Source organism: Colobus angolensis, unplaced genomic scaffold (genome assembly GCF_000951035.1).
Source record: "Colobus angolensis palliatus isolate OR3802 unplaced genomic scaffold, Cang.pa_1.0 Scaffold255, whole genome shotgun sequence".
Lineage (NCBI taxonomy): Eukaryota > Metazoa > Chordata > Mammalia > Primates > Cercopithecidae > Colobus > Colobus angolensis.
The window spans coordinates 2,674,287-2,701,466 of NW_012115766.1; the positions used below are offsets into that span (position 1 = coordinate 2,674,287).

Sequence of the window (27,180 nt, forward strand, 5' to 3'; positions counted from 1 at the left end):
ACTCAAGAAGGAATGTTAAGTTAAAAAAAGAAGTCAAATCATAATTGACACAGATGCTGTGCACGTAATAGGCATCTGAACAAAATAAATTCAAGCAGGTGATTTATTAGATCCTTGCACAAACTCTCCCTATAGGTATCTGTTTGCCTCACCTCCACTTTGCTTTTTGTTTGCATACCTCTTTAAATAGTCAATCTTGATCACTTCATATTACCCCTCCACAGGGAGAAAAAAACAGGGAAAAAAACAGTTCTTCAAACTCTGCATTCTTCTATGTGCAGATCCGCATTTCGGAAGCCATAGTCATCAGCCACATCCCCACTCTCACCAACCCTCCTTTCCATTCACTGCAATCTACAAAGATCACATTCCACTCCCAATACACACTTTACTCATCCCACAAACTGTTCCCTTACAAATTCCAGTTCCTACTTGGCATCCCAAAAGTAGACCTTCTGGCAATTCATGTCTTCATCTTCCAGAACTATGTTCTAAACCTATGCCCTCCAGCTAATTTTCCCTGTCTTTCCTACGTGATTTCACAAAAGTCTTCCCTCATTCTCCTCTCAGGCTTCACATGCACAATTAGCACAGGGTCAACTGAAAACTTTTTACATATTGCTATACAGCTTCAAAGACATATCGTCATTCTCAAGGCCCCCATGTGTTTTCTACAGATGCCTTTCTGTATTCAAAAATGACTAATATAACCATCGATGCCCAATTAATACTTGTTGAGTCAATTTCTTTTTTCTTTTGAGATGGGGTCTTGCTATGTTGCCCAAGGTGATCTCAAACTCTTAGGTTCAAGCAATCCTCCTGCCTCAGCCTCCTGAGTAGGTGGGACTACAGGTGCGTCTGGCCTACTGAGTAGATCCTTTAAAACACTGATTCTGTACTTAGAATTTCTGCTTAATGATACACTCATTTACACTATGAAATAGTTACCATCTACCTTATAAAAACGAGAATACGAGTTCTACTAAATTCCTTTCTAATCCTTTGTGCCAGAGCAGCCTAGAATGATACTCTGCACATAGAACAGAACCTGATAAAGTCAGCTGAGTTATCGATTAGAAAGAACTTATAATTATCAACTTCAGCACCATTATAACTGCATGATAAGCTTCAAAATTGGAGATGGAAATGACTACTTACAATGACCCTTGTTGTAGAAAACAAGGGAAACAGTTTAACTCTTCTACTAGCGACTCCACGTACAGTATTAAATGTCAGATAAAAAGTTAATTTAGGCTCTTTTTTTTTATATTCATGCTGTAATGATGAAAAATGTTTGTGTTTTTAATAAGGCTGCATTTTAGCATCTTGAGGTAAAACAGGCATAGGTAATGACTTGCCTAAGCAAAGAGAATAGCTGGAAACAGATGCATAATCACAGAAATCATTAAATTTTTGCACCTTAATTTTTTGGCAGACTTTGTAGTCAAGTGCAACCTGACAGAGTAATGACTAAACAGCAGTTCTAGACATCTGGTATTGTGGGAGGAATATATATTTTGAGCTATCAGATAAATATTCAAATGATAAAACTTACTGCTGACTTCTGCCTCATCAAGCAACTTTTACGAACGTTCATGGTGGGCAAATTGATGAAGAAACCAAAATTGCAACCTTCATGCTTCATAGCTGGGGTCCCAGGTGACATGAGGGTCCCTTACAGGCACAGTGCATACCTGCCACACCAAGCTGCTGAGGCGCCCCTTTGAGAAGCCAGCCCGCTCCCGCTCCCACAACAGCACTGGGACGCCGACAACTTCTGCCTCTTAGTTTTTCCCCTTCTCAGCTCCCATAGCTGACAGAGTCACCAGTTCTTTCTTGAGCATGTCCATTTCTTAAAACAGCCTCCAGCAGGCGGGGTGCGGTGGCTCACACCTGTAATCTCAGCACTTTGGGAGGCCAAGGCAGGTGGGTCAGCTGAGGTCAGGAGTTTGAGAGCAGCCTGGCCAACACAGTAAAACCCTGTATCTACTAAAAATACAAAAAATCAGCCAGGCAAGGTAGCAGGCACCTGTAACTCCAGCTACTCTGGAGGCTGAGGCATGAGAATCGCTTGAACCCAGAAGGCAGAGGTTGCAGTGAGCTGAGATCACACCACTGCACTACAGCCTGGGAAACAGGAGCAAAACTCCACCTCAAAAAAAAAAAAAAAAAAAAAAAACAGCCTCCACCTAGGTTTTAACTAAGGAGCCCTCCTGCCTCTTTAAAGTGATTTTGTCTCCCTATGCTTTGTGAATTTCAGCATTTAACTCTCAGAGGTTGATCTTATTTCTCTATTTTCATTTAGTTCCAGGTAAAGTTATCTCATCATTGCCTCTTAAGTATTGTCTAGAGACCCTATGTTAGCTGTCAGCCATTCTTGTTCTTGGAATTTTTTTTTTTTTTTTTGAGACGGAGTCTCGCTCTGTTGCCCAGGCTGGAGTGCAGTGGTACGATCTCGGGTCACTGCAAGCTCCGCCTCCTGGGTCCAAGCAACTCTCCTGCCTCTGCCTCCAGAGTAGCTGGGATTACAGGAGTCTGCCACCATGACCAGCTAATTTTTGTATTTTTGTATAGACAGTGTTTCACCATGTTGGCCAGGCTGGTCTTGAACTCCAGTCCTCAGGTGATCCGCCCGCCTTGGCCTCCCAAGGTGCTGGGATTACAAGCGCGAACCACAGCACTTGGCCCCATTCATGGATCTCTTCTAGAGTGCTATTCATGGAATAAAGTCAACTTTTAATCACACATGTGCCATAAAAAAAACTCTGGAAAAGAAAAAATGATCCAGAATCAAGTATAATTGCAAACCCTAAAATCTTTCTGGACAGTTCAACTTCCAAAAGACTTGTTAATCCAAAAATGAAATTACCTAAGCTCTAAAAGCTCACTCTAGATCTTGTGAGGAAATTAAAGTTTTGTCATACCTACTTCCGTGCTCTTAGCTGTCTTCATCCAAGCAAAAAATTTCACAATAACAGACTATCTTATAATTAAAGGGAAGCTTCCTTTAGGCTCTACTTACTATCACAGAAATTAAATGCTAGGGGTGAGGGGGGTGCATTGCTTAACGATATTGGTTAATTACGTGCCTTTAAATGTAAAACCAATGTTGCCACCTAGTGGCAATCTAAGTCCCCTACTCAACAGGTTACCTAAACAGAAAACTGCAAATAAAGGACAACAAAAATTAAGTATAAGTGTTATAAAGCTAAATAGATGCAGAGAATAAAGCATTAAAAAGTCAAATACTTTAAAGAAATGTAGCTATTTCCTAAGCTTCAAAAGCTAAGGACAACGAATCAATGGAAATACAGTTTCTAATGCTGTGTGTGTCTGGCAATCCACTACATGCTATGGGGGATGCAGAGAGAAGTAGGGAACAGGTCCCACCTCCCTCTGGAGTCTGAAGGCAGAATAGATACACTGAAGGACACAGTACACCTTGGGGATGCATACATGAAATGCCAAATGAGCATCTGAGGAAATAGGTGTCTACAGATTAAAATGTCCATCACAGCGGACTGAGGTTACCTACAACAACACAGAGTCTGTCATAAACCCGGAAGGCATTAGTAAGTGACAGAAGCCAGTCACACAAGGACAAATACCCTATGACTCCACTCTTTGAGAGATCTGGAAAAATCAAATTCACAGAAACAGCAAATAGAATGGTGGTAGCCAGGGGCTGGGAGAGGGAGGAATGGGGAGCATTGAATGTTGTTCAATGGGTACAAATCTTAGTTTCACAAGATAAAAAAAAGTTCTGGAGATCTGTTGCACAACATGATTCCACTTAACACTGCTGAGTTGTACACTTAAGATGTAAATTTTATGTGTTTTTTTAATCACAATTAAAAACAAATAATAACAGCGGCAGTGCCAGTAACAACAAAGCACACTGAGTGGGATGCATCCTGAGGTCAGTGCACAGGCCGCCATCCCGATTAGTCAGGCAGTCTGAGACTGGTCTCTCCGGAGAATGTCGCATTACTGATGGTGATTTGACGGGCCGGTCCTCAGGTCCCCAGCATCCCAAACCGCCCCTCCTCTCTGTATCCCTCCGTATGGCCCTTCAGTCTGCTCTGACTCTGCCCAGCCCCTGGACACTGGTCTTCCCCCAGGGCCCACGGCTTCCCCTGGAAGCAGCACCTTCAAGCTTCCAGCCACTACCTATGTATGTTGCTGACTCTCAAATCTACCATTTTCTGGCCAAATCTTTCTCCTGAGCGTAAAACAAATATCCAGCCTCCAGCTGCTCACACCCTCACTTCAGATATGACACCTGAAGTCATTATCACCCTCTAAACCGGAGAATCTTTCTTCAGTCTCACTCAGCAGCCCCACCTCATCTGAGTCCCAGCTGGGAGCGTCCCTGACATTCTCTCCAGCCTGGGTCCATCTCCCACCATTCTGGCCCTGCAGCACCCCGACGCCACCCCCGGCCAGATCCATGACCCTGTCCCCAGCCCAGGGTTTCTCAAACTGCTGTGGTGGAAGGCACACAGCAGTCTGCAACCCGTCCTGAGCAGCATGGTCCAAGACTAGTCCCACGGCCTTAGAATGAGGTTCCTCGCCCAGTCCTGGCTCTCTTAATGCCATTCTCCCTGAGGCCACCAGAGGATGGTTTTAAAACACAAACTCTACCAGGTCTACTCCCTAACGGCACTCCCTGGCAGTGATCCTCAACCAAGGGGCACTTTTAATTGTAATAGCGACCAGGGTCACTGCTACATGTATTGCCAGAGATGAGAGATGCTAACCACCTTGTATACCAAAGAGATACACCTCAGAATACCAGGAGAGCCCTCAGAAAAGCCCCCAGAAAAGTCTGGCTCCCCAGAGGATATATAATTCTATGTGACCATGTTCCCTCCTGACTTTCCAGGCCTGTGGCCCACACTGCCACCCCCCATCCGCTGGCCCCAGGACAGCATTAGGGCGCACACACCTGTCCTCCCGCCTCTCACCTGGCCACCTTACCTGCTGTCCTCCTTACCCAGAAAGCCCTCCCCTCCCACTTCAGCCTCAACCTAGCTAGTGCCTAATAGGTAGGCTCAGTTCCAGGCTCAGCACTTTCAGAAATCCCTCCTTGAGCATCACATTCCCTCCTCAGCTCCCCTGCCCCACCTCACCATGGTAGGGGCCCTCCTTTGTGTTCCACGTATACCCTTCTATCACTGTCCTTCCACCTTGCTTGAAAACTGCCTGGTTGGCCGGGCGCGGTGGCTCATGCCTGTAATCCCAGCACTTTGGGAGGCCGAGGTGGGCGGATCACGAGGTCAGGAGACCGAGACCATCCTGGCTAACACGGTGAAACCCCGTCTCTACTAAAAATACAAAAAAAAAAAAATTAGCCGGGCATGGTAGCGGGTGCCTGTAGTCCCAGTTACTCAGGAGGCTGAGGCAGGAGAATGGTGTGAACCCAGGAGGAAGAGCTTGCAGTGAGCCGAGATCACACCACTGCACTCCAGCCTGGGTGACAGAGCAAAAAAAAAAAAAAAAAAAGAAAAAGAAAAAGAAGAAAAACTGCCTGCTGATGGCCCTTCTCCTCTCTGGGACTGTGCATTCTTCAAGTACCAAGACTATGTCTTGTTGATCTTTGTATCCCCAGTACTTTGCCCACAGTATGTCTTCAAATAGGAAAAGAATGAATGAGAGGTTCATAAATAAATTCCGCAGACTAAGTGAGTCCTTGATAGGGAAACAAAATCCTGACTTTGGCAGAGACATTGATTGTCCCTCTGTATCCATGCTCCCTTTCCCATCTAAAGATTAGAACCCCTTGAGTTCTAGCTGAATCCAGGACCACCCAACCAGACATTACACTTCCCAGCCCAGGTGTAACCCACATGATATATCCTGGACATAGGTACATAAAGGGACACAACATACACAATTGCAAGGTACAAAATCCTTAAAAGGAAGCAGCTTGGCCTCCACACACTGGAATGCAGAATGTAGGTCAGCTTCAACCAAGCAGGACAAGACACTTCATCCAAGTAACAGGACAGAGGAACCTGGAGCAGAGCTGCCTCCCCAGGCCCCCAGCGACTGGACTGTTGGGTGGGGAGAAGCACATCTTCCATCTTCTTTTTTTTTCAATTTTGTTTCAATACTGAAGGATTTCCATCTTCTTTAAGTCACTGTTATGTTGTCTGTGTTAAAGTAGTCAAGTGTATCTTCTGGTTCTTTTTCATATTATCTCCAAAAGATTTAATTATTCATAAGATCATATTTTTCTAGCACCAGCTCATACCTATTTTTTTTTTCTACTCTTATTCCTAAACTCTGTGGTTTCACTGAGAGAAGTAAATAGCTACTATATTTAGTAAGAGGGAGGTTGGCCATTATCCATTTAAGAGTTAATAGGAATAAAATACATAAGTTACTTAAATTTTCATTTTCATTTGATAAATTTCTTAGAGTCAATTCAGTTGCCATATGCTGAATACCTACCATGTTCAAGGTGTTATGGAAGGATCCAAAGAAGTGTTTGCCTTCAAAGAACTTATGATTTAATACAGCATGTGTGTGCACGCTTGTGTACATACGGCTGAAGGTCCATACTGTATGTAGGAGAAGTACAAGGAAGCTTCTATTACAGTAGAGAAGAAAGTAACTCTGGGAAAGAAGAGATCATGAATTTCAAGGATTCAATGCTTGGTTCTGAAGAATCAACTCAGAAAACATAGTCTATTCTCTGCTCTCAAAATTTGTAAAAGAGACAGGTAACAATACACAGTGAAAAGTATACAATAGAAGTTTGTCCAAGATACAAAAGTGGAACCAAAAAAGAAGTAGCTTAGCATGGCGGGTCAAGATGGTGCACAGAAAACCTTTATGGGGATACATAAACTAGACAAGAAGATGGGATCTACAATATACAAAGCCAAGGGGCATAGCAGGTGATACGGTCTGAATCTGTGTCCCCACCCAAATCTCATGTGGAATTGTAATCCCCAACGTTGGAAGCAGGGCCTGGAGGGAGGTGACTGGATCATGGGGACAGTTTCTCATGGTTTAACATCATCCCCCTTGGTGTTGTCATGAGGAGAGTGAGTTATTGAGAGATGTGGTTGCTTAAAAGTGTGTAGCACCTCCCCTCTCTCTCCCTCCTGCTCCAGCCACATAAGATGTGCCTGCTTCCCCTTCACCTTGTGCCATGATTGAAAGTTTCCTGAGGCCTCCCCAGAAGCTGTCATGTTTCCTGTACAGCCTATGGAACCATGAGCCAACTGAACCTCTTTTCTTTATAAATGGCCCAGTCTCAAGTATTTCTTTATAGCAATGCAAGGATGCACTAATATGGCAAGTCATCCTAGAACCATATAAAGTTTGAAGTTACTGGCAAATAAAGCACCAGGGGGTGAGCGGTAGAAGATGAAGCTGGGATCCAGAGACAGGAACTTCAGGTAATAAGCTCTGGTGCAACTATCTTGGCACAAGGTAACAAGCAATGGAGGTTCCTTCTGCTCTGCTGGATCCACACCTGCTCAGCTGCCTACCATCTTGCCTCAACCCTGACAGACATCAAAGAGAACTATAACACACATTCTCCATTCCTATATACAACTGCCAAGTTCAGCTTACACAGGAACCTCTAACCATCCTCCCCAGAGCTTAGTCAGTTTTAAGCACTCAGTGCTCTTGTACCTGGGCCCTATCCTTTGCAGAGCCCCAGAGCCTCTCAAAGAAGCAAGCATACCCAGCCCCCAGCAGCACCCTGCCAACTCTCATTTTTCCTAAGGGGAGGAGGAGAAGAAGGAATACTTTATAATTTCTATTGCTTCCCACCAAAACATACCCACATGCCTTATCCCTGCTGTAAACCAAATCCCAGGAACACTGCCCTGCTCGAAGGTGCTCTGAAAACTACACTTCCCAGAAGAACAGAAGTGGAAAGACAGGTAAAGAGCTAGCAATGAATATCCATTTGCACAGAAATAAAATTGGCCAAAAATAAAATAAGAGTAGATGAACAGTAGAGGAAGTATAGGGGCATATGCAATCAACTAGGCTTGGATGGCAAGGGGCGTCGCTATCCATATCAGTGTCAAGGACTACTGGGGAAGATACATAATCTAAAAAACACAAATCTGTATCTGCAAAACGAAAGGTATTGCTGGGAGCAGCAGCACATGCAGGTGACATAGGGAAAAGTGTGCTCTTAACTCATATGAACAAGGGATGCCTAACTGTGGTTCTGATGTCATCACTGATCACACAGTTTGGGGTAATTGCCAAGGTCTGACTGAGCAAAATCCAGTTAGAGCTTCCCTGGACCCACCTGAGGGATGGATTAGCTGGGCTTCCGGCTCCTCCTCCTCCCTGCAGCAGCCTGCACTTGGCTATCCCACTAGTGCCTCCAGCAGAGCAGATGGAAGAGGCCGGCCAGCCAAGGTTGCTGCATGTCTGCCTCTCTAATACAATCCGTGAAGGTTTAGTAGGAGAAAATCTCCAAAAGTTAGACTTCCAAAAAAAAGAAAAAAAAAATTTTTTGTTTTTTGAGACAGAATCTTGCTCTGTCAACAGGCTGGAGGTGCAGTGGTGCTATCTCAGTTCACTGCAACCTCTGTTTCCTGGGTTCAAGTGATTCTCCTGCCTCAGTCTCCTGAGTAGCTGGGACTACAGGCGCACACCACCACACTCAGCTAATTTTTATATTTCTAGTAGAGACAGGGTTTCACCATGTTGGCCAGGATGGTCTCGATCTCTCGACCCATGATCCACCCACCTCGGCCTCCCAAAGTGCTGGGATCATAGCCATGAGCCACCATGCCCAGCCAAAAAAGAAAAATTTTTAACTTATCAAGCTGCTCTTATCTCTGACTACTGAAAAACAATCTATCTATAGCATATATTACTTTCCTCTCCCTTGAGAAAGCATGATGTTTCAAGCAGAGCAGCCCAGAGAACCTGGCCTCGCAGGGACACAGGACAGTTCGATATAGTTTATATATAAAGCATTTAGAGATTAAGCATAATAAACCCTATTCCCAGCAGTTCCTTGCCTTGAATACTGTTAAGGCTGTTTATGTTTCCACTGACATTTCTGACCCTTTATTTTCCAGTACCCATGAAGAGAAAGAAAGCAATCTGTCACGCACATATGTCTCTTGTCAAAGAGTTCCTTCCTGGGAGAACAAAGGGAAAGCATTTATCTACAGGCGAGCACTTCGGTCTTGAAGGCCATCACAACATGGTGCAGAGGTCCTGATGGACTTACTTAGCTAAAGGAGGAAAGGACCTATAGGGCAGCATAAGGTAGATCCTCCCTCCAAACCTCCAGCATTATTCAGAGCAGCTTTATATCTGTTCATGCCTATTTTAAATGTTATTAAAATGTACCTACATGAGTAGATTTTTCTCTCCATAATCCATCTGGAATATTATATTATAAATCAAATCAAAAGTTAAATTAATGACATCCAATTAAAAAAGCAGATTAACAGACTCATAGAGGAAGCACTGCACTAAGATTAATGAAAATGTTATTCCAACATGAAAATTGCCTTAGAACTTGTTACCAAAATTTTGAACGTTAATTATCTCTATTTTAAGCCTTGCCTTTAAAAAGTTATTTCTTCTACTTGCTTTTATCATACTTCGTGACAAATCCACAGTTGCCCCACACAATTATATAGTTCTCTTAAATTTATATATATATACACGCACACACACACACACAAATAATTCAGAATATGATAATTTGTGCATTAGGAATTAACCAAAACATTTTCTTTCTTTTTTTTGAGACAGAGTACCACTCTGTCACCCAGGCTAGAGTGCAGTGTTGTATCATGGCTCACTGCAACCTCTGTCTCCTGGGTTCAAGTGATTCTTCTGCCTCAGCCTCCTGAGTAGCTGGGATTACAGGCACGCAACACCGTGCCTTGCTAATTTTCGTATTTTTTGTAGAGACGGGGTTTCGCCATGTTGGCCAGGCTGGTCTCGAACGCCTGACGTCAAGGGATCCACCCACCTTGGCCTCCCACAGTGCTGGGATTACAGGCGTGAGCCACCACGCCCAGTTAACCAAAATATTTTCAACAACAAATACTCAATATTAAATAAGCAAAATGAGCCAGAGGAGTTACTCTCGTCTAAATAAAAACTGATTCTCCACAGATCCAGTGTTTTGGAAAACATCAAGGTAATCAAGAAATATGTAACTGGCAGACCCCCCAGCCATTGCTACGTACCTGTGTAAGATCTGCAGACTGCTTTAAGATGCTTTTTTTTAACTGTTCTGCTCTCTTTGCATGAAAAGAATTACTTTGACTCTGGATGACGAATACAATTTCTTTTAAGTCTAGAACAAAAAAAAATTTAGTTTTCAGGCATTTCTTTTTACACAATTATTAAAACAAACTTGAAAACAAGTGAAAAAATAGTTACAAGGCAAACCTTTAGGCAATAAATTCTTAAGGGGAAAAAAATCAGTATGTACATAATTCTAGAGACAAAATTTTCCCTCTTTTTAAACTGTTTGCCAAACTTCCTTCCTACAAGTTAGCAAGCAAATAAGCTGACTGTACCGGACCCAGTCTATGGCACCAAACTGAGAATGTGCTCCTGCATCTGTCAGAAAGAATGACTGCAAATGTGTGAAAACATCTAGAACGCTAATCTTCCTAGTAGCTGAAAATCTAACGTTCACAAGTAGCTTTTTAACAATTCCCACACAATCCTACACCGTGCTGCTACCTGTTATGAGTTGAAACATGTCCTCCAAAGTTCATATTTTTTTAAGTCCTAACCCCCAATACTTCAGAATGTGACTTCATTTAGAATTGGGTCTTTACAGAGGTAATCAAGTTAAAGCGAGGTCATCAGAGTGAGCCTTAATCCAATCTAACCAGTCTCCTTAGAAAAAGGAGAAATTTGGACACATAAACGACACACACAGAAGGAAGATGGTATGAGGAGACACACAGAGAAAATGGCCATCTACAAGCCAAAGAGTGAGGCCTGGAACAGATCCTTCCTTCCCAGCTCTCCAAAGGAACCAACTCTGCCCACACCTTGATGTCAGACTTCTAACCTCCAGTACTGTGAGACAATACATTTATCTTGCTTGTACTAAGCCACGTTTTGTGGTACTTTGTTATGTAGTCCTAGCTCACTACTACACTACTTCAAGAATGTTCTGCATGGCACTTTAAGGTGACACTCAACAGTAACTGCCCATCTCCCAAGAGTTCACAAGGGTTTGCAAATAAGTAACTCAATAATCCCTACCCTACCTCATAGGGCCCCTAGCCAGGATTAGGTGTTATTTCCAGGAAACCAGCCACAGCAATTCCTCAGCAACAGGGCTTTAGCACCAAGTCTGCATAAAGACCATCTACAACACCGCACGCTGGCAGCATTCGCCAGCCTGCTACAGATGCACCTGAAGGCAGCCAGCTTTTTACAACGGCGAGCAGGAAGGAAACCCGAGTATGTCCTGCCCACAAAGACCATGAGAGGGCTTGCCAACGGCGGTAGCAAGGCTGCACCCCAGAGAAACACATTAGGCCTCCCCAGGTTCTGAGCCTATAACAAAGAAATGGATAAGACAGTGACTGTGTCAGCACCCTGCCACCAGACAGGAATGCTGGCAGAGGAAGGTGCCACATCAATTGTAGCATTCGGCCAGATAGGCAGCGAAGCCATGTGGGGTTGTTGCTTGTACTAACTATATAATATATATATATATAAATATATAATATATAGTAACTATAAAAATCAATAGGTCGCAACAATATAAACGTAAATATATTAAATTGGTTGGTTCCTTGGGAGAGCTGGGAAGGAAGCTCTCCCCCACCAAGAATCTTTCTCTTTAACACCTCAGCTCAGAGACCCTCATTTGATTTTAATTTTATTCCATTATATTTGATGGTTCTTATGTTCTATTCTATAGCTCCATTCATTTCTTCACTTGCTCAAATACTCACACAACAGATAGTTCCACAGTGTAGCCATCTAGATTCTAAAAATAATCTAAAATGCTCTTTGGTTAAAACTCAATGAAATATGTAAAAGGAAATGCTGCACAGCCTACTGAATATGACCTAATTCCTTTCCTTTAGGAGCTTATATAAATAGGAACATTCCATATACCTGTCTCTATTTTAAACCAGCTTCTCAGCTTTATATGTTGGACACATGGGTAAGACTTAAACAGGTGTCTTCAGTTTCAACTGAATTCTTATCTTGGATGTACTACATCTGAAACATTAATATAAACTGACACATCTAAAGAGGAGTTATAAAGATGTCTTCTTGTTAAGAATGGAGTAAATAAGCCTCAGAGTGTAATTTTTCTAAAATTTAATAAAAAAGGTGCACATTCCCAATGATCCAGAAATTCCACTCTTATTAATCATCCTTGAGAAACTCAGATGTGTGTACAAGGATATATGACAAAAGTGTTAACAGTGGCACCGTGTAAAACAAAAAAAACGGGAAGCAATGAAAATATCCACTAACAAGATATATTAACTGGAATACTATGCAGCAATAAAAATCAGTACTACATGTATTAATCCAGATGGATAAGGCAGATAAATCCCACAGTTATAATGCTAAAAAAGCAAGCTGCAAAAGAATATACAAATCAATAGTTTGCAACAATATAAACATAAATATATTAAGATGTATATATACCAAACATATACACACAGCATGTGAAGGTATAAAAGATTACATGAGTATGATAAATACTATATCAGGATAATGGTTAAAAGGTTTCAGCTGTGTTAATGGTATTTAATTTCTTAATCTAGGTGATGTTTTATTTCTTAATCGAATGAACATATAATACATGAATGTTCATTATATTATTCTCTTTATAACTTCTTACATGTTCAAATCATTTCATAATACATTTTTTAAAGAGCAGATTTCTCTATCAAAAGGTTAATCCTAGCTGGGCATGGTGGCAAGGACCTGAACTCTCAGCTACTTGGGAAGCTGAAGTGGAAGGATTGCTTGGGCCCAGGAGTTTGATGTCAGCCTCAGCAACGTAGCAAGACTACATCTCTAAAAAAAGAAAAAGAAGTTTAATCCTGCACTCACCATTCATCACAGTAACCAACTCCTGCCACTTCTACGAGCTCAGCAAAGCTCCCACTGTCTTCTCATAAAGACAACAGCACTTCCATGCAGGGAAGAGGATTTGCAAGAAGATTAAAAAGCAAATTCTTCCCATACATACCTAGGTCATGTCCTGTCAGTTGTATTTGTCCTCTTTTCAACACAGCTACTAAGAAATCATGCTGGCCTCTCCCTTTTTCCTATACTTCAATCATGCACGCTTCATTCATTCATTCAGCAAACATCTTCTGAGTACCTCCTCAGTGTAGAGCTCTGTGATACAAGAATGAGTGAGCCCAGTTGCAGCCCTGGAGTGTCGGAGCCTCGTTCAGAGGCAGGCCATTGTAACACAAAGCAGTAAGAGGAAAGCCAGAGCTAACTGAGCACAGGACACTGGAGCCCAGAGGACCGGGGACGAGTGCAAGGTGAGCTTCCGGGAGGAGGTATGTCCTGAGTTTCCTTTAAAAAGCAGCAGACACACACACACAGGGTAGCAGATCAGTGCGATCACCACAGAGCCCACAGCCTGTGATACCTCTGCAGTATCCCTGAGGGAACGACCATGTCTGTCAGGCATTTCCGAGAAAAGGAGCGGGGCAGGGTACAGTAGGTGATAAAGTTAGAAAGGAAGGCAGATCCGTTAAGTCAAATCACGAGGGATTTATATACCATGCTGAGAGGCTTGGGCTCTAGATTAATACTTTCAAATGAGGGAAGGGCCTCAGGAGTGAAATGGGGTCCCAGGCAGTGGGGCCTTCCCAAAGGAGGAAAGGAGGACACTGTCCCAAAGATGGGGAAAAAAAGGTGTGGGAAGACCCTCCCCACAGAGGGAGTGGTGAAAGTTTGGGACAGAGAATCAAATTTAGGGCCGGAAAATACTAACGGTTAGATATGGCCAAGGAACAGGATGCAAGGGGGGTATTATGGAGGAGAAGGCTAAAGGGGACGGGAGCTCCTGTAACCCTGATCATAATGAATGCCGGAAGTTCAGACATGTTAGCCCCAACCCAATCCAGAAAAGAACTAGGTTAGTACAGTTTGTACAGTTGGGTGCTGAAAACAGCTTATGTGTTTAAATTGCTGCATTCTTCACACCAGTACCAAGAAATATTTTCTGACATACAGCCTAAGCCATCCCTTCACTGAATCACATTCTGGCTGAGTCCAGATCCCAGAGCTTATCTTGGTAGCTGTCTTCTCTGTGTATGCCATCCAACCACCTGACTCTTAAGCTCCTGCTGCCCAGTCGACAGAGCTAAATAAGACAATTCCACGATTTTCTTATCATCTTGGCTGCCCTTCTTTAAACTCACTGCAATTTGCCTTCGGCAAACACTGTCACAACTCAAAACAGATCGTCACTGTTTCTCCTCCAGGAATGGGCAAGAAATGGGCCGCACGCTAAGTGCCTGACAACAATAATCAGAGCGACAGGCTAGAAGGGGAAGATAAAGAAATTAGTCAAGGATACCTAAAGGGCCAACGCGATGCCAAAGCCAATGGTGAGTGGCAGAGAGTGCTCAGGAAAGGCAGCAGGGCAGAGAGATAGTCAGAATAGAAAATGGATGCTGGAGAGCAATGATTTTTCTCTGAAAGCCCAAAGAAACCAAATGCTCTCCATGTCTTCAGTTGCTGAGCACCTACCATGGGCAAAGCACTCTACTGTAAAGTGCTCATCTTCCTGGTCAGAAACTACCTAGAAAAATGGGTTTCGTCACGCTGGTGTTTTTCTGATGAGAAACCAATATTATGTTCTTCTGATAAAAGCTGAGTAACAAGCAGCCTTAGGATTTAAAGCTGAGGGATAAATATGCATGCATACACACACACCCGAAAACACACATGCACAAAGCGCCACTCCAATTATGTTTACTTGGTGAGGATAATCATACGCTAGTCAATCTATCCATCAGGCAGCAAGCAGGAGGAGAAACAGCGTCCCGTGCGTGGAGGCGATCTCCCAGCTCTGACTGTGAGCCACGCTCTCGGTGCCCTGAATCTACTGTTGTCGCTGCCACTGCACAGGATCTTTAGTAGCCTCCTGGTCTTCTAGGCTCACACAAAGCTTGTGACAAAGAAGCCCCTGGGTCTTTTTCAGATGAACTGATACCAAGTCAGGTTTCGCTCGACTTGCCATGTGCAATTGCAAGAATATAAATTTACTTGTCCAAGGTAACTTCCCCTTTGTAGTTTCAAGCCCATGTTCCAGACTTGCATCATTAATTCATTTAATAACCAGAGACTCATCTGCTCCCACAAACTACAAATAAATGTTCAAACCCACCAGAGTTGGTAGCAGGAAAGAAAATCTCCACATGGAAAGGTGTGGCTAAACCATACAGGGTGTGGTAATACAGAGAAGAAAAAGCAACAAATTGACATGGTTCCTTAAATACAGCTGCTCTCAGACCCCACAGACCCTAACACAGCCCCCTGTGGGCCCTAGATACGCCTCCCCAAAACAGGTCATCCTCCCACTTCCACCAGGGGGCAGGGCAGGCTCTCCTGCACTTCTGTACCCCTCAGAACCCAGGCCCAGGAAGAGAAGGCCTGGAAAGGAACACTTTCCTTTATCCTTTTCCCTCTTATCTAGAGCTCGCCTTCCAGGTCTCCACGGAAAGTAGTGGAGAGGAAGCAAGAAGAGTATATTATTCCATTCCTGTTTCCTGGAACTCAGGCTTATTCATCATGAAACTAGAGATGAGCCAACCACCTGTGTCTGCAGGGAAACTTCTCCCACGGACCGCACACCCCCTGACATCATGGGCCTCTTGTGAGGTTCCACCGCTTCTGGTGTCCAGGTCCTGGCTCACTGAGTTCCAGACTTGGGTCATTCTTCCTACCCTGGGAGGAAACACACTGACAACGTTCATACCCTTCAGGGACAGACTCACCCCTACACACAGAGGTGTGGCCTTACACACTGGGCATGCTTCCGATGAATTTTTTTTTTTTTAAGTCTAACCCATGGTCACATTCCTGAAGATATTTACAATATATGGCGGGGTGGGTGTTTCAAAAGGAGTATAAATAAGGAATGGGCTATGATAGAAGTATAATGCCTTACAAAGGAAGGGCTTACAGCTTCCAGGCCAGGATGCTTGGGACGAGTCTGGCAGACGTGACTGGTGAACTGACTCCTGAAAGGCATGGAGGTGTCTGCAGGCCAGTGAGTGGAGAGCCCACTCCCGGAGGGCATGCGTGAACACCAGGTTTGTCCTTTTCTCCCATACTGTGTGGGTCCTTAATAACAGAGACCACGTCTCCTTCCTCTCTGCATTCCCCCCCAGAGCGCACCAGGCATGGGGCTTTATCCTTACCAGAAACTCAACGGATGACGACAGAGGGAATTAAATCCAACACATCTCACTGAGTAAACAGAAGTCCCCCACATGCCAACATGTCCATCTGAGAAGTGTTTGCCCCACATCTTCAGGAGAACAAACGTTAGGCTGGGCCAAAGACAGACTATTTGGACAACAATATCTACCCCATAAATAAAATCAGAAAAAGAATCACTTCATGGAAATATAATTCATACAAAATACACCTGAGTACACACTCTTAGGTTAAAAAAATCATTACTTACCTAGGTCATTTTTCCTTGATATACCACTTTTCTCCAAATCCTGTATTTTAAATGAAAGAGAAAAAGATGAATCTCGGTACATAATGAAGCCAGCAATACACTGAGTAAACATGCATGGTGCATGGTGTGTATCGGTACATGGGAGGAAGATTTCAAAAAGGGGGGCTTGGAAATACTTCCCTAAAGAAATGAGACCGAAACCTAAGGGACCACAGGGCAATGATGTACTTCTGTATCATGACAGACCTCTTAGGTTGGGCTGTGCCCTTCTCATGCGATCTTGGGCAAGTCGATTGAGCTGAAGCTCTTTCCTACTGTATAAGATGCAGTGAATGCCTAACTGGTTCATGATATTCTCAGGAGGGTTCATTTTTAAAGCCCTGTAAACCATAAAGCATTATGAACATATCAGAGGATAGTCTCCATTCTGGCAGGGTGCTCCTCATGGAGATGAGTTCCACTAATTACCGCACTTCATCATCTTTTGGGTGCAGACATACTGTCTTCCAGAATGTTACCACAATGTTCTCTCCTACCTGAGGAGTAGTCCAAGGGGCCTGCACAGGGCCTCGGAGGCCAGCCCATGGCAGTCACTAGAATTCAGGAGCACAGATGCCGGGTGCAATGGCTCATGCCTGTAACCCCAGCACTTTGGGGGGCTGAGGCAGGTGGATTGCAAGTCAGGAGTTCGAGACCAGCCTGGTCAATACAGTGAAACCCCGTCTCTACTAAAAATACAAAAATTAGCCGGGGATGATGGCGGGCGCCTGCAGTCCCAGTTACTCAGGAGGCTGAGTCAGGAGAATCGCTTGAACCCAGGAGGCGGAGGTTGCAGTGAGCTGAGATTGTGCCACTGCACTCCAGCCTGGAGGACAGAGCTAGACTTCATCTCAAAAAAAAAAAAAAAAAAAAATTCAGGAGCACAGAAGGGGCACCGTAAGAGCTGGAGAGCTCCAGACATAGAAATCTGGATGTGGGCAGAGAAATACCTGACCTCGACTCTGTGTAAATCAAGGGAGGAACTCTCAAAAGATTTCTCTGGCAAAGTGCAAAGCGTCAGCAGCTAAATCTGCAATTTTCATTGTCTTCTCTGCAGACTAAGAAGGAATTTTCTCCCTAATTGCCCTTTCCTGCTTTCAACAGCCATATGCTATAATTATGACAATTGGACGGTGGCAAATATCCTCCAATTTTCTTTACAGACTGCAACAAGAAATGTGGTCGTGAGCCCTTACCAACAAAATTGGGAGCAGCTTAAAAGCCAAGAGATGTATCCACAGAGATGCATCCTCTAAGAATATCAAAGGGACCATGACAACACTCAGGGAGGAGAAAGCTAAACACAGGGGAGCGACTACCTTTAGTGGCATATTCTGAAATTATCTTTGTCTCGAGACTAGAAATGCCACTGAGTAGAGGAGAACCTATAGTTACATGCTGATTTGTTAACTCTCAGGATGGATCAAGTGACACCTAACTTAATCCTGATAAAACACGTAGACCTGGAAGAAATTACTTTAAAAGACTGGCAAGCTCAATCCAGGTCGCTGAATGCACTGAACCAAAGCCAGGCTATCACCGTAAGTCAACATGTGCAGACTTACTCTAAACGCCACTGTTGACCAGGAAGACAACCTGCCCTCAGGGAAGGGGCCAGCCTCAGCTCCATTTGGCTCCACTGGCAACCCACCACCTGCCCCAGGCCAAGCTGCCTTCTGGATGCCACAGCTTTGGCTGCCAGCTGAGGCTCCTAGAAAAATGGAATTGTTAGATCTAAAAACAGCACTGGAGATGATTCAACCCAGCACTCCCCTTTTGCAAATGAGACAACAGAGGCTCAGAAAAGACAAATCATTTTCCCAAGGTCCACCAGTCATTCTGGCCACAGAACCAGAATTACAACCCAGGTCTCCTAACTCGGTCCCAGTGCTCTTCCTCACACCACCATGGTAACGCCTGCCCAGCCTTCCTCGGGAGGCATGCTTTAGAAAATACACATCATTAGATGTGAACAGATTTTAAGAGTGAGCTAAAAAATAATATAGAAAGCAAAAGTCACCTTTATCAACAAGTTAGAAGATGAGAAATACCCAGAATGCTACAGTTCTAGACTGAGCAACTGAAGCTGCGAAACCAAATGAACTTTCCATCAGATAGCTATCTTTGTGAAATCAAAGAAAAGCAACGAAAATGATACATCCTTCTCTTTGCTATTAAGCACAGCAGCTCTGCTGACTGACACAACAGCTAGGAAATGATTAGCCATTTCAAGTGGTTCAATCTGTAAACTGTAAAAATAAAATACGCAAGAAACAGTTGAATTAGGTGAATTGAGATGGAACCAAAATGGTCTTGACTAATTTCCCCTGTGAGAAAGAAAATTAGACTAAATTAACAGAACAATTAAAATTCTGTCTCCAGCTTCCCTTGTGAAAAGACTTAGTTCTTCCTAAGATGAAGGAAACACAGGGTTTGTTTTATTATTTCTGCTGCCACATGTTTCTTACGCTATCAATATCAGTCAAAATGTGCTCACTGTCAAGGTGTTATAAGTCAACTGAATTGCTATTCAGATACAAAAGAGATTTGCTATTAATCTCTACCCCACAGACAGCTCCTATGCTAGTCAGGAAAACGCATATTAAAGTCACCCTTTGACACAGGTTTTATGTTTCAAGTCACAATAGATTTGAACACTTGCAATCCATACATGTAATGCTTAGTTTATAAATCCTTCATTACAAGAAGATAAGACATCCTCAAAGAATTTGATATGGAATATTTTAAAGGGACCAGGAATAAAATGGAATCTCCCACCAGTGCCCTAGAGACTCTGAATAAAATAATCAGATGTGTTCATGATTACACTCAGTGGGCCCTGGGCTCTAATTCTGCCTGTACCACTAACTATCTCAGGCCTGTTTCAACCAGAATAGGAATAATAATCACAAGACCCACTTCACAAGATTGTGTTGTAGGTTGAACAAGACAGTAAAATGCTGAGCACAGGGTCTGCACAAAGCAAATGCTCAATAATTATTGGCACCTACCCTTTTTTCATCATTATCATCAACTACTTCATGTGAAGTCAACTACCTCTACAACAGAAATGTAACGGACAAAAGCAGTTCCTCTTTACTTTGATTTGTTCAGGTAGGAAAGATGGCTTATGCAACCTCTTAAAAGGCTGCTTATGGGATTTGTTGTTGTCTTATCAGGTAACATGTGAACAGGACCTGGCATTGTTCTAAGCTGTAAACAGGCACACTTAATCTTCAAAACAGCCCTGTGAGGTAGGTCCTACTACCCCATCTTACAGATGAGGAGGCTGAGCACAGCGAGGTTCACTAAGTCCCACAGCAGGCTAGTGGTGGAGAAGACATGAACTTCAACACTTTGGGCCAGGCGTGGTGGCTCATGCCTGTAATCCCAGCACTTTGGGACGCCGAGGCAGGCAGATCATGAGGTCAGGAGATGGAGAACATTCTGGCCAACACGATGAAATCCCATCTCTACTTAAAAAAAAAAATTAGCCGGGCGTGATGGTGGGCGCCTGTAGTCCCAGCTACTCAAGAGGCTGAGGCGGGAGAATGGCGTGAAACCGGGAGGTGGAGCTTGCACTGAGCCAAGATCGCGCCACTGCACTCCAGCCTGGGCAACAGAGCAAGACTCTGTCTCAAAAAAAAAAAAAAAAAACACACAGAACAAAGAACTTCAACACTTTGGTTCTCACGACCGGTGTTAACCTTATGCCTGTCATTCAGGACTCAAAGTCACTTTGAGTGCTACCACAGGACTAGGTAGCACTTTAAATGTGTCACAAATGATCCTCATTATTGCCAAATACACACATCATAATGCATAGGGCTGTGTAATATAAAACAGTAAAGTGAGAAATATTCAAGGATTCAGAAAATTTGGATTCTAACTTTACTTGTTAATAATCACGTGTTTAGGTGATGAATCACATTTATTGATTTGCATATGTTGAACCAACCTTGCCTCCTAGGAATAAAGCCTACTTAACTGTGGTGGATTAGCTTTTGATGTGCTGCTAAATTTGGTTTGCTAGCATTTTTGTTGAAGATTTTTGCAACTATGTTCATCAGGGATACTGGACGTTTTCTTTTTTTGTTGTGTCTCTGCCAGGTTTTGGTATCAGAATGATACTAGCCTCACAGAATGAGTTAGGGAGCAGTCCTTCTTCCTCTATTTTTTGGAAGAGTTTCAGTAGGATTGGAAGCAGCTCTTCACACATCTGGTAGAATTTGGCTATGAATCTACTGGGGCTTTTTCATAAACCACATGATCATCTGAATAGATGCAAAAAAAAAGGCTTTTGATAAAATTCAGCATCCTTTCATGTTAAAAACTCTCAACAAATTAGGCATCAAAGGTACATACCTCAAAATAATAAAAGCCGTCTATGACAGACCCATAGCCAACATCGTACAGAATGGGCAAAAGCTGGAAGCTTTCCCCTTGAGAACAGGAACAAGACAAGGATGCCCACTCTCACCACTCCTATTCAATATAGTATTTGAAGTCTAGCCAGAGCAATCAGACAAGATAAAGAAATAAAAGGCATCCAAACAGGAAGAGAGGAAGTCAAACTATCTCTCTTCACAGACAGTAAGATACTATACCTAGAAAAGATCTAATAAACTTCAGTAAAGTTTCAGGATACAAAATCAATGCACAAAAAGCAGTAGCATTTCCATACACAAATAACATCCATGCTGACAGCAAATCAAGAAAGCAATCCCATTCACAATAGCCACAAAAAGGACAGGCACGGTGGCTCACACCTGTAATCCCAGCACTTTGAGAGAGGCTGAGGCAGGTGGATCACTTGAGGTCAGGAGTTCGAGACCAGCGTGGGCAACATAGTGAAACCCCATCTCTACTAAAAATACAAAATTAGTCAGACGTGGTGGCAGGTGCCTATAATCCCAGCTACTCGGGAGGCTGAGGCAGGAGAATTGCTTGAACCTGGGAGGCAGAGGTTGTAGTGAGTTGAGATCAGGCCACTGCATGCCAGCCTGGGTGATAGAATGAGACTCCCATCCAAAAAAAAAAAAAAAAAATAAGCAGCCACAAAAAAGAATAAAACACCTAGGAATACAGCTAACCAGGGAAGTAAAAGATCTCTATGAGCATTACAAAACACTGCTGAAAAAAATCAGAGACAAAAAAAAATGGAAAAACATTTCTTGTTCATGAATAGGAAGAATAAATATTGTTAAAATGGCCATATTTCCCAAAGCAATTTACAAATTCAATGTTATTTCTATCAAACTACCAATGACATTCTTCACAGAATTAGAAAAAAAATTCTAAAATTCATTTGGAACCAAAAAGAGCCCAAGTAGCCAAAGCAATCCTAAGCCAAAGAAACAAAGCTGGAAGCATCCTATTACCTAACTTCAAACTATACTTCAAGGCTACAGTAACCAAAAAGCATGGTACTGCTACAGAAACAGACACATAGACCAATGGAACAGGTTTGAGAACCCAGAAATAAAGCCACACACCTACGACTATCTGATCTTTGACAAAAACAAGCAATGAAGAAAGGACTCACTATTCAATAAATGGTGCTGGGATAATTGGCTAGCCATATACAGAAGATTGACACTGGACCCCTTCCTTACACCACACACAAAAATCAACCCAAGATGAATTAAAGACTTAAATATAAAACCTAAAACTATAAAAACCCTACAAGAAAACATAGGAAATACTATGTAGACATTGGCCTGTGCAAAGACTTCATGAGGAAGACTACAAAAGCAACTGCAAGAAAAACAAAATTTGACCAGTGGGGCCTAATCAAATGAAAGAGCTTCTCCACAGCAAAATAAATTATCAACAGAGTAAACAGACAACCGACAGAATGCAAGGAAATATTTGCAAACTATGCATCTGACAAAGGCCTAATATCCAGAATCTATAAGGAATGTAAGCTAATCAACAAGCAAAAAACAACCCCACGGGCAAAGGACATGAACAGACACTTTTCAAAAGACGACATACATGCAGCCAATAAGCATATGAAAAAAAAAATGCTCAGCATCACTAATCATTAGGGAAATGTAAATCAAAACCACATAAAATACCATCTCACACTAATCAGAATGGCTATTAATATCAAAAAGCCAAAAAATAAAAATAAAAGCCAAAAAAGCCAAAAAATGCACATCCTGGCAAGGTTGCAGAGAAAAGGAACACTTGCGGTTGGTGGGAATGTAAATTAGTTCAGCCACTGTGGAAAGAGATTTTTCAAAGAACATAAAATAAAACTACCATTCAACTCAGCAATTTCATTACTGGGTATATACCCAAAGGAATATAAATTGTTCTGCCATAAAGACACATGCACATGTATGTTCATCACAGACTATTCACAACAGCAAAGACATGGAATCAACCTAGACGCCCATCAGCAGTAGACTGGATACAGAAAATGTGGTATGGATACACCATGGAATACTACACAGCCATAAAAAAGAATGAGAACATGGACTTTGCAGCAACATGGAGCTGGAGGCCATTAGCCTAACCCAATTAATGCAGAAACAGAAAACGAAAAACCACAAGTTCTCACTTGTAAGTGGAAGCTAAACAGTGTACACATGGACACAAATAAGGGAACAATAGACACTGGGGTCTATTTGAGAGTGGAGGCTGGGAGGAGAGCAAGGATCCAAAAACTACCTATCAGGTACTATGCTTCTTACCTAGGTGACAAAATAATCTATCCATCAAACCCCTGTGACATGCAATCTACCCCTGTAACAAACCTGCACATGTACCCCTTGACTTAAAACAAAAGTTGAAAAGAAAAAAAAAAAATCATGTGACCTTGGTCAAATCAGGTAATTTCTCTGAAGCTAAGTTTTCTCTGTTGTAAATGGGAATATTTGCTTTAACAAATAACAGGATCATTGAGACAATTAAATTATATGTGTGACATGCTTTATTAATCATAAAAGGTCTTAAAATCGTAAGCAATTAGTATTATCATTTCCCCTGTGTAAGAATCTCATAGTACAGTTAAAATACTCTGTTGATAAAATAAACATACTATTAAAAAAACGCATTTACACCAATTGTGGGGTAAAAAATAGAGTCAACTGAGCTTTAACTAATATGACAAAAACAACTGACATTTTAAACTACTGTTTTTCTTTTTTACGTGCTAAACTGATCTAGTGCAAAGCCCAACTAATAACCATTTAGAGCTGTTCCCTGACTACAACCAATGATTAAAACACAGCAGCTCTAAGACTGGGATAAGCACTGCCTGCTCTCTGCGAGTCCCCTGGCCTAGCTTTCTGGTTCTGACTGTCTGGTAGTAGAGTCACCTTTGGGGTCTCCCACCCAGCCCCCAGCACACCCTCTCACACATTGCCACCTTCAAGGTGAGACTAATCAGGTTTCTGTGACATAGTAAAATCCTTTCACAGACTGAGATAATTAAACCCAAGGTTAAGATATTTGGTAAGTCTGGGCTAGGTGCAGTCGCTCATGCCTGTAATCCCAGCACTTTGGGAGGCTGAGGTGGGTGGATCACCTGAGGTCAGGAATTTGAGATCAGCCTGGGCAACATGATGAAACCCTCTGTCTACTAAAAATGCAAAAATTAGCTGGGCATGGTGGCGCACTCCTGTATTCCCAGCTACTGGGGAGGCTGAGGCAGGAGAATAACTTGAACCCAGGAGGTAGAGGTTGCAGTGATCTGAGATCATGCCACTGCACTCCAGCCTGGGCGACAGAAACTCGGTTGCAAAAAAAAAAGAAATAAAAAACGGTATTTGGTAAGACTGGGGAAAACTATGGCATCCATGCAAGACTATTAAAATGTACAACTCTATGTCAAAACACCTTTTTTCTCAAAATAACTTTAAAACTAAGTTGATAAGCCTTAAATATTAAAGGATTTTTAAAAAGCAAGTCTATCTATAGGTTGCGTTAGGGATTCAAAATGTGTTTACCAACATTATATGAATTCGTATAACAATAAAAATGATAACAATTGAAGAATGAAATGATTACAGTTCCCATTAGGGAAAATACAAACGAATCTTGGGAGGAAAAGGTTTGATCATTGGGATTAGTACCTGAGACTGCTTGACCTCTTTCTTTGTATCTTCAGAAGCCAAACCAAAAGCTGGAAAAAAAAAGAAACATTTTTACATTAGAATTAGCAATTCAGGTTAATTCTTATATCCAACAGTTTTGCTTATAATAAAAAAAAAGATACTTTAACAAGACATATTTTGCTCACTTTTAAGCAGCTGCATTGCTGCAAACTTGTTATTACTGGCTTTCTTCATCTCAGACCTAAAATTATTCATCAACACGAAGCCAACACGCTTCGGCTACCAAGCAAAAGAAATAGTACATCAGACAAATTCAATCTGTGTATGCCATTTGTGTCTATAGACATAAACCATAAAATAGATGTGTACAAAATACTACTTCTTAGAAACCTTAAGTCTGGTGCCTTCTTAAGCAAAGGGGAATTCCTGAGAATCCAGGAGGAAGAAGTACAAATTCTCACCCTCAAAATCACTGCCAGAGCCTGGCAGGCAACAGAGCTAAATTTAGAGCAAGTTTTTTCCTAAGGGCTGCAAGGTTAGAAGTGTGATGCAGATACTGCTACCAGCAAGCATAGAACCTACTAAACCCTAACAGAACCCTACTAAAGGAATGGGGCTGGGAGAGTGAGGGGAATTAAAATCACTCTCCATTTAGAATGAACGAATGTTTTGAGTCAGAGCCATAATAGACAAAGATATCCCTAGAGCCACATTTAGGCTCTGCATTAAAAATAATAACAACAACATGACAGTAACACTCTGAAAATATAAAGCAAAATGACAAGCCAAACAGGAAGCTTAACAGAACAAAAAATAGTACCCTTCATTTTACAGTACATTTCTCCTCAACAGCTAAGAGGAAAGCATTGCAGAGTTCACTTTCTCCAATTGGCACTCACAGGAGTAAAAGGCAGTGCCATAGGGCAATGATGTACTAAAAGAGTGGGAGAAGTGACACCAGGGAACAATAATGTACAAGGAGTGTCAGCAGAGGGGCTCCTTGGTGGCAGAGGAGACCCTACTCAGAAGCAGGAGACCACTTCACCCATTTGGATCCCTTCTAATTCCTCCCCATCCCCACCCCCAGACATCCATTGCCTCAAATATTGCATTAACATTTGCTCAAAAGAAAGAATCTAAAACATCTTCACACTAAGAAGCAAATGACTAACATGGTTTCATCGTTTCCATTTCCAGAATGACATTTCAAAAGGCAGGGTGAAACTGAAATCTAAGCCATATGAACCTCTATGTGAACAATTTAGATAACAGTAGACATTACACAAGGCCTCCCTGAGACCACCTCACATAAAATAATAAATCCCCAATTCCACACCCTCCTTATCCACTTCAATCTGCTTTACTCTTCTCCAGAGCACTTATCACCAACTGACATATATATTTATTTATTACTTGTCTTACATGTCAGCTGATTATAAGCTCCACAAGGGCAGGAATACAGTTATACTGGGTTTTGGCCGGGGTGGGGGAGTTTGTTTTACTTTTGTTTTTTGAGACAGGGTCTCACTCTGTTGCCCAAGCTAGACTGCAATGGCACAATCTCAGCTCACTGCAACCTTCATTCCTGGGCTCAAGTGATCCTTTCACCTCAGCCTCCCGAGTAGCTGGGACTACAGGCATGTGCCACCATGCCCAGCTAATTTTTGTGTTTTTTGTGGAGACAAGGTTTCAATATTTTACTCAGGCTGGCCTCAAATTTCTGGGCTCAAGCAATCTGCCCACCACGGCACCCCAAAGTGCTAGGATTACAGGCCTGGCCTACTACCCCACCAGGAATACAGTTTTATCTACTGTTTGCCTCCACGCCAAAAGCACAGCTAGCACACAGAAGGAACTCAATAAATATGTACTTAATAAACGAATGAGTGAAAGTCTTCACTATGCGGGACCCTGGGTCACACCACAGAAGGACTGTCTGCTCCCTATACTAGGCAGCGCCAACCCAGTAGAACAAAGAAGCTTAGTGCCTCTCACCTTTATTTTCAACAGGGTCTAATGCATTTTCTCACTTTATACACACACACACACACACACACACACACACACACACACACACACACACACACACGAAAAACAAAGCCCAATTGTTACTTCAAGTTCTAAGAAGAAAGGAGAGATTTAATTGCAAAGCCATTTAAATTCTGCCTCTGAGTACTTAACTTGTTGGTTTTATTTTATTTACTTCTAAGCTAATATGCACATTTAAAACCCTGCAGAAGATATCAAAAACAGAATTACTTAAAGAATATCATACAGGGAGGTTGCAACATGTTAACACATCTAAGCACCACAGAATTCCAGAAAATAGAAGATTCTGAGAACTTGCAAGATACAAAAAATGTGATCAAACTAATTCATGACTTTGATTCAAAAATCCATCTC

At 42.5% G+C, this 27,180-nt stretch overlaps 1 protein-coding gene across 1 annotated transcript in view; it reads right to left on the reverse strand.

The window, feature by feature from the left end:
- B3GALTL (beta 1,3-galactosyltransferase-like) overlaps positions 1-27,180 on the reverse strand; it is a 120,703-nt gene that overhangs the window by 80,768 nt on the left and 12,755 nt on the right. The window contains exons 3-6 of the mRNA XM_011946940.1: positions 24,963-25,056; positions 24,796-24,845; positions 16,673-16,712; positions 10,203-10,312 (exon numbers count right to left, since the gene is read on the reverse strand). Coding sequence (XP_011802330.1) covers positions 10,203-10,312; positions 16,673-16,712; positions 24,796-24,845; positions 24,963-25,056 — 294 coding nt within the window. The remainder of the gene's footprint in view (positions 1-10,202; positions 10,313-16,672; positions 16,713-24,795; positions 24,846-24,962; positions 25,057-27,180) is intronic.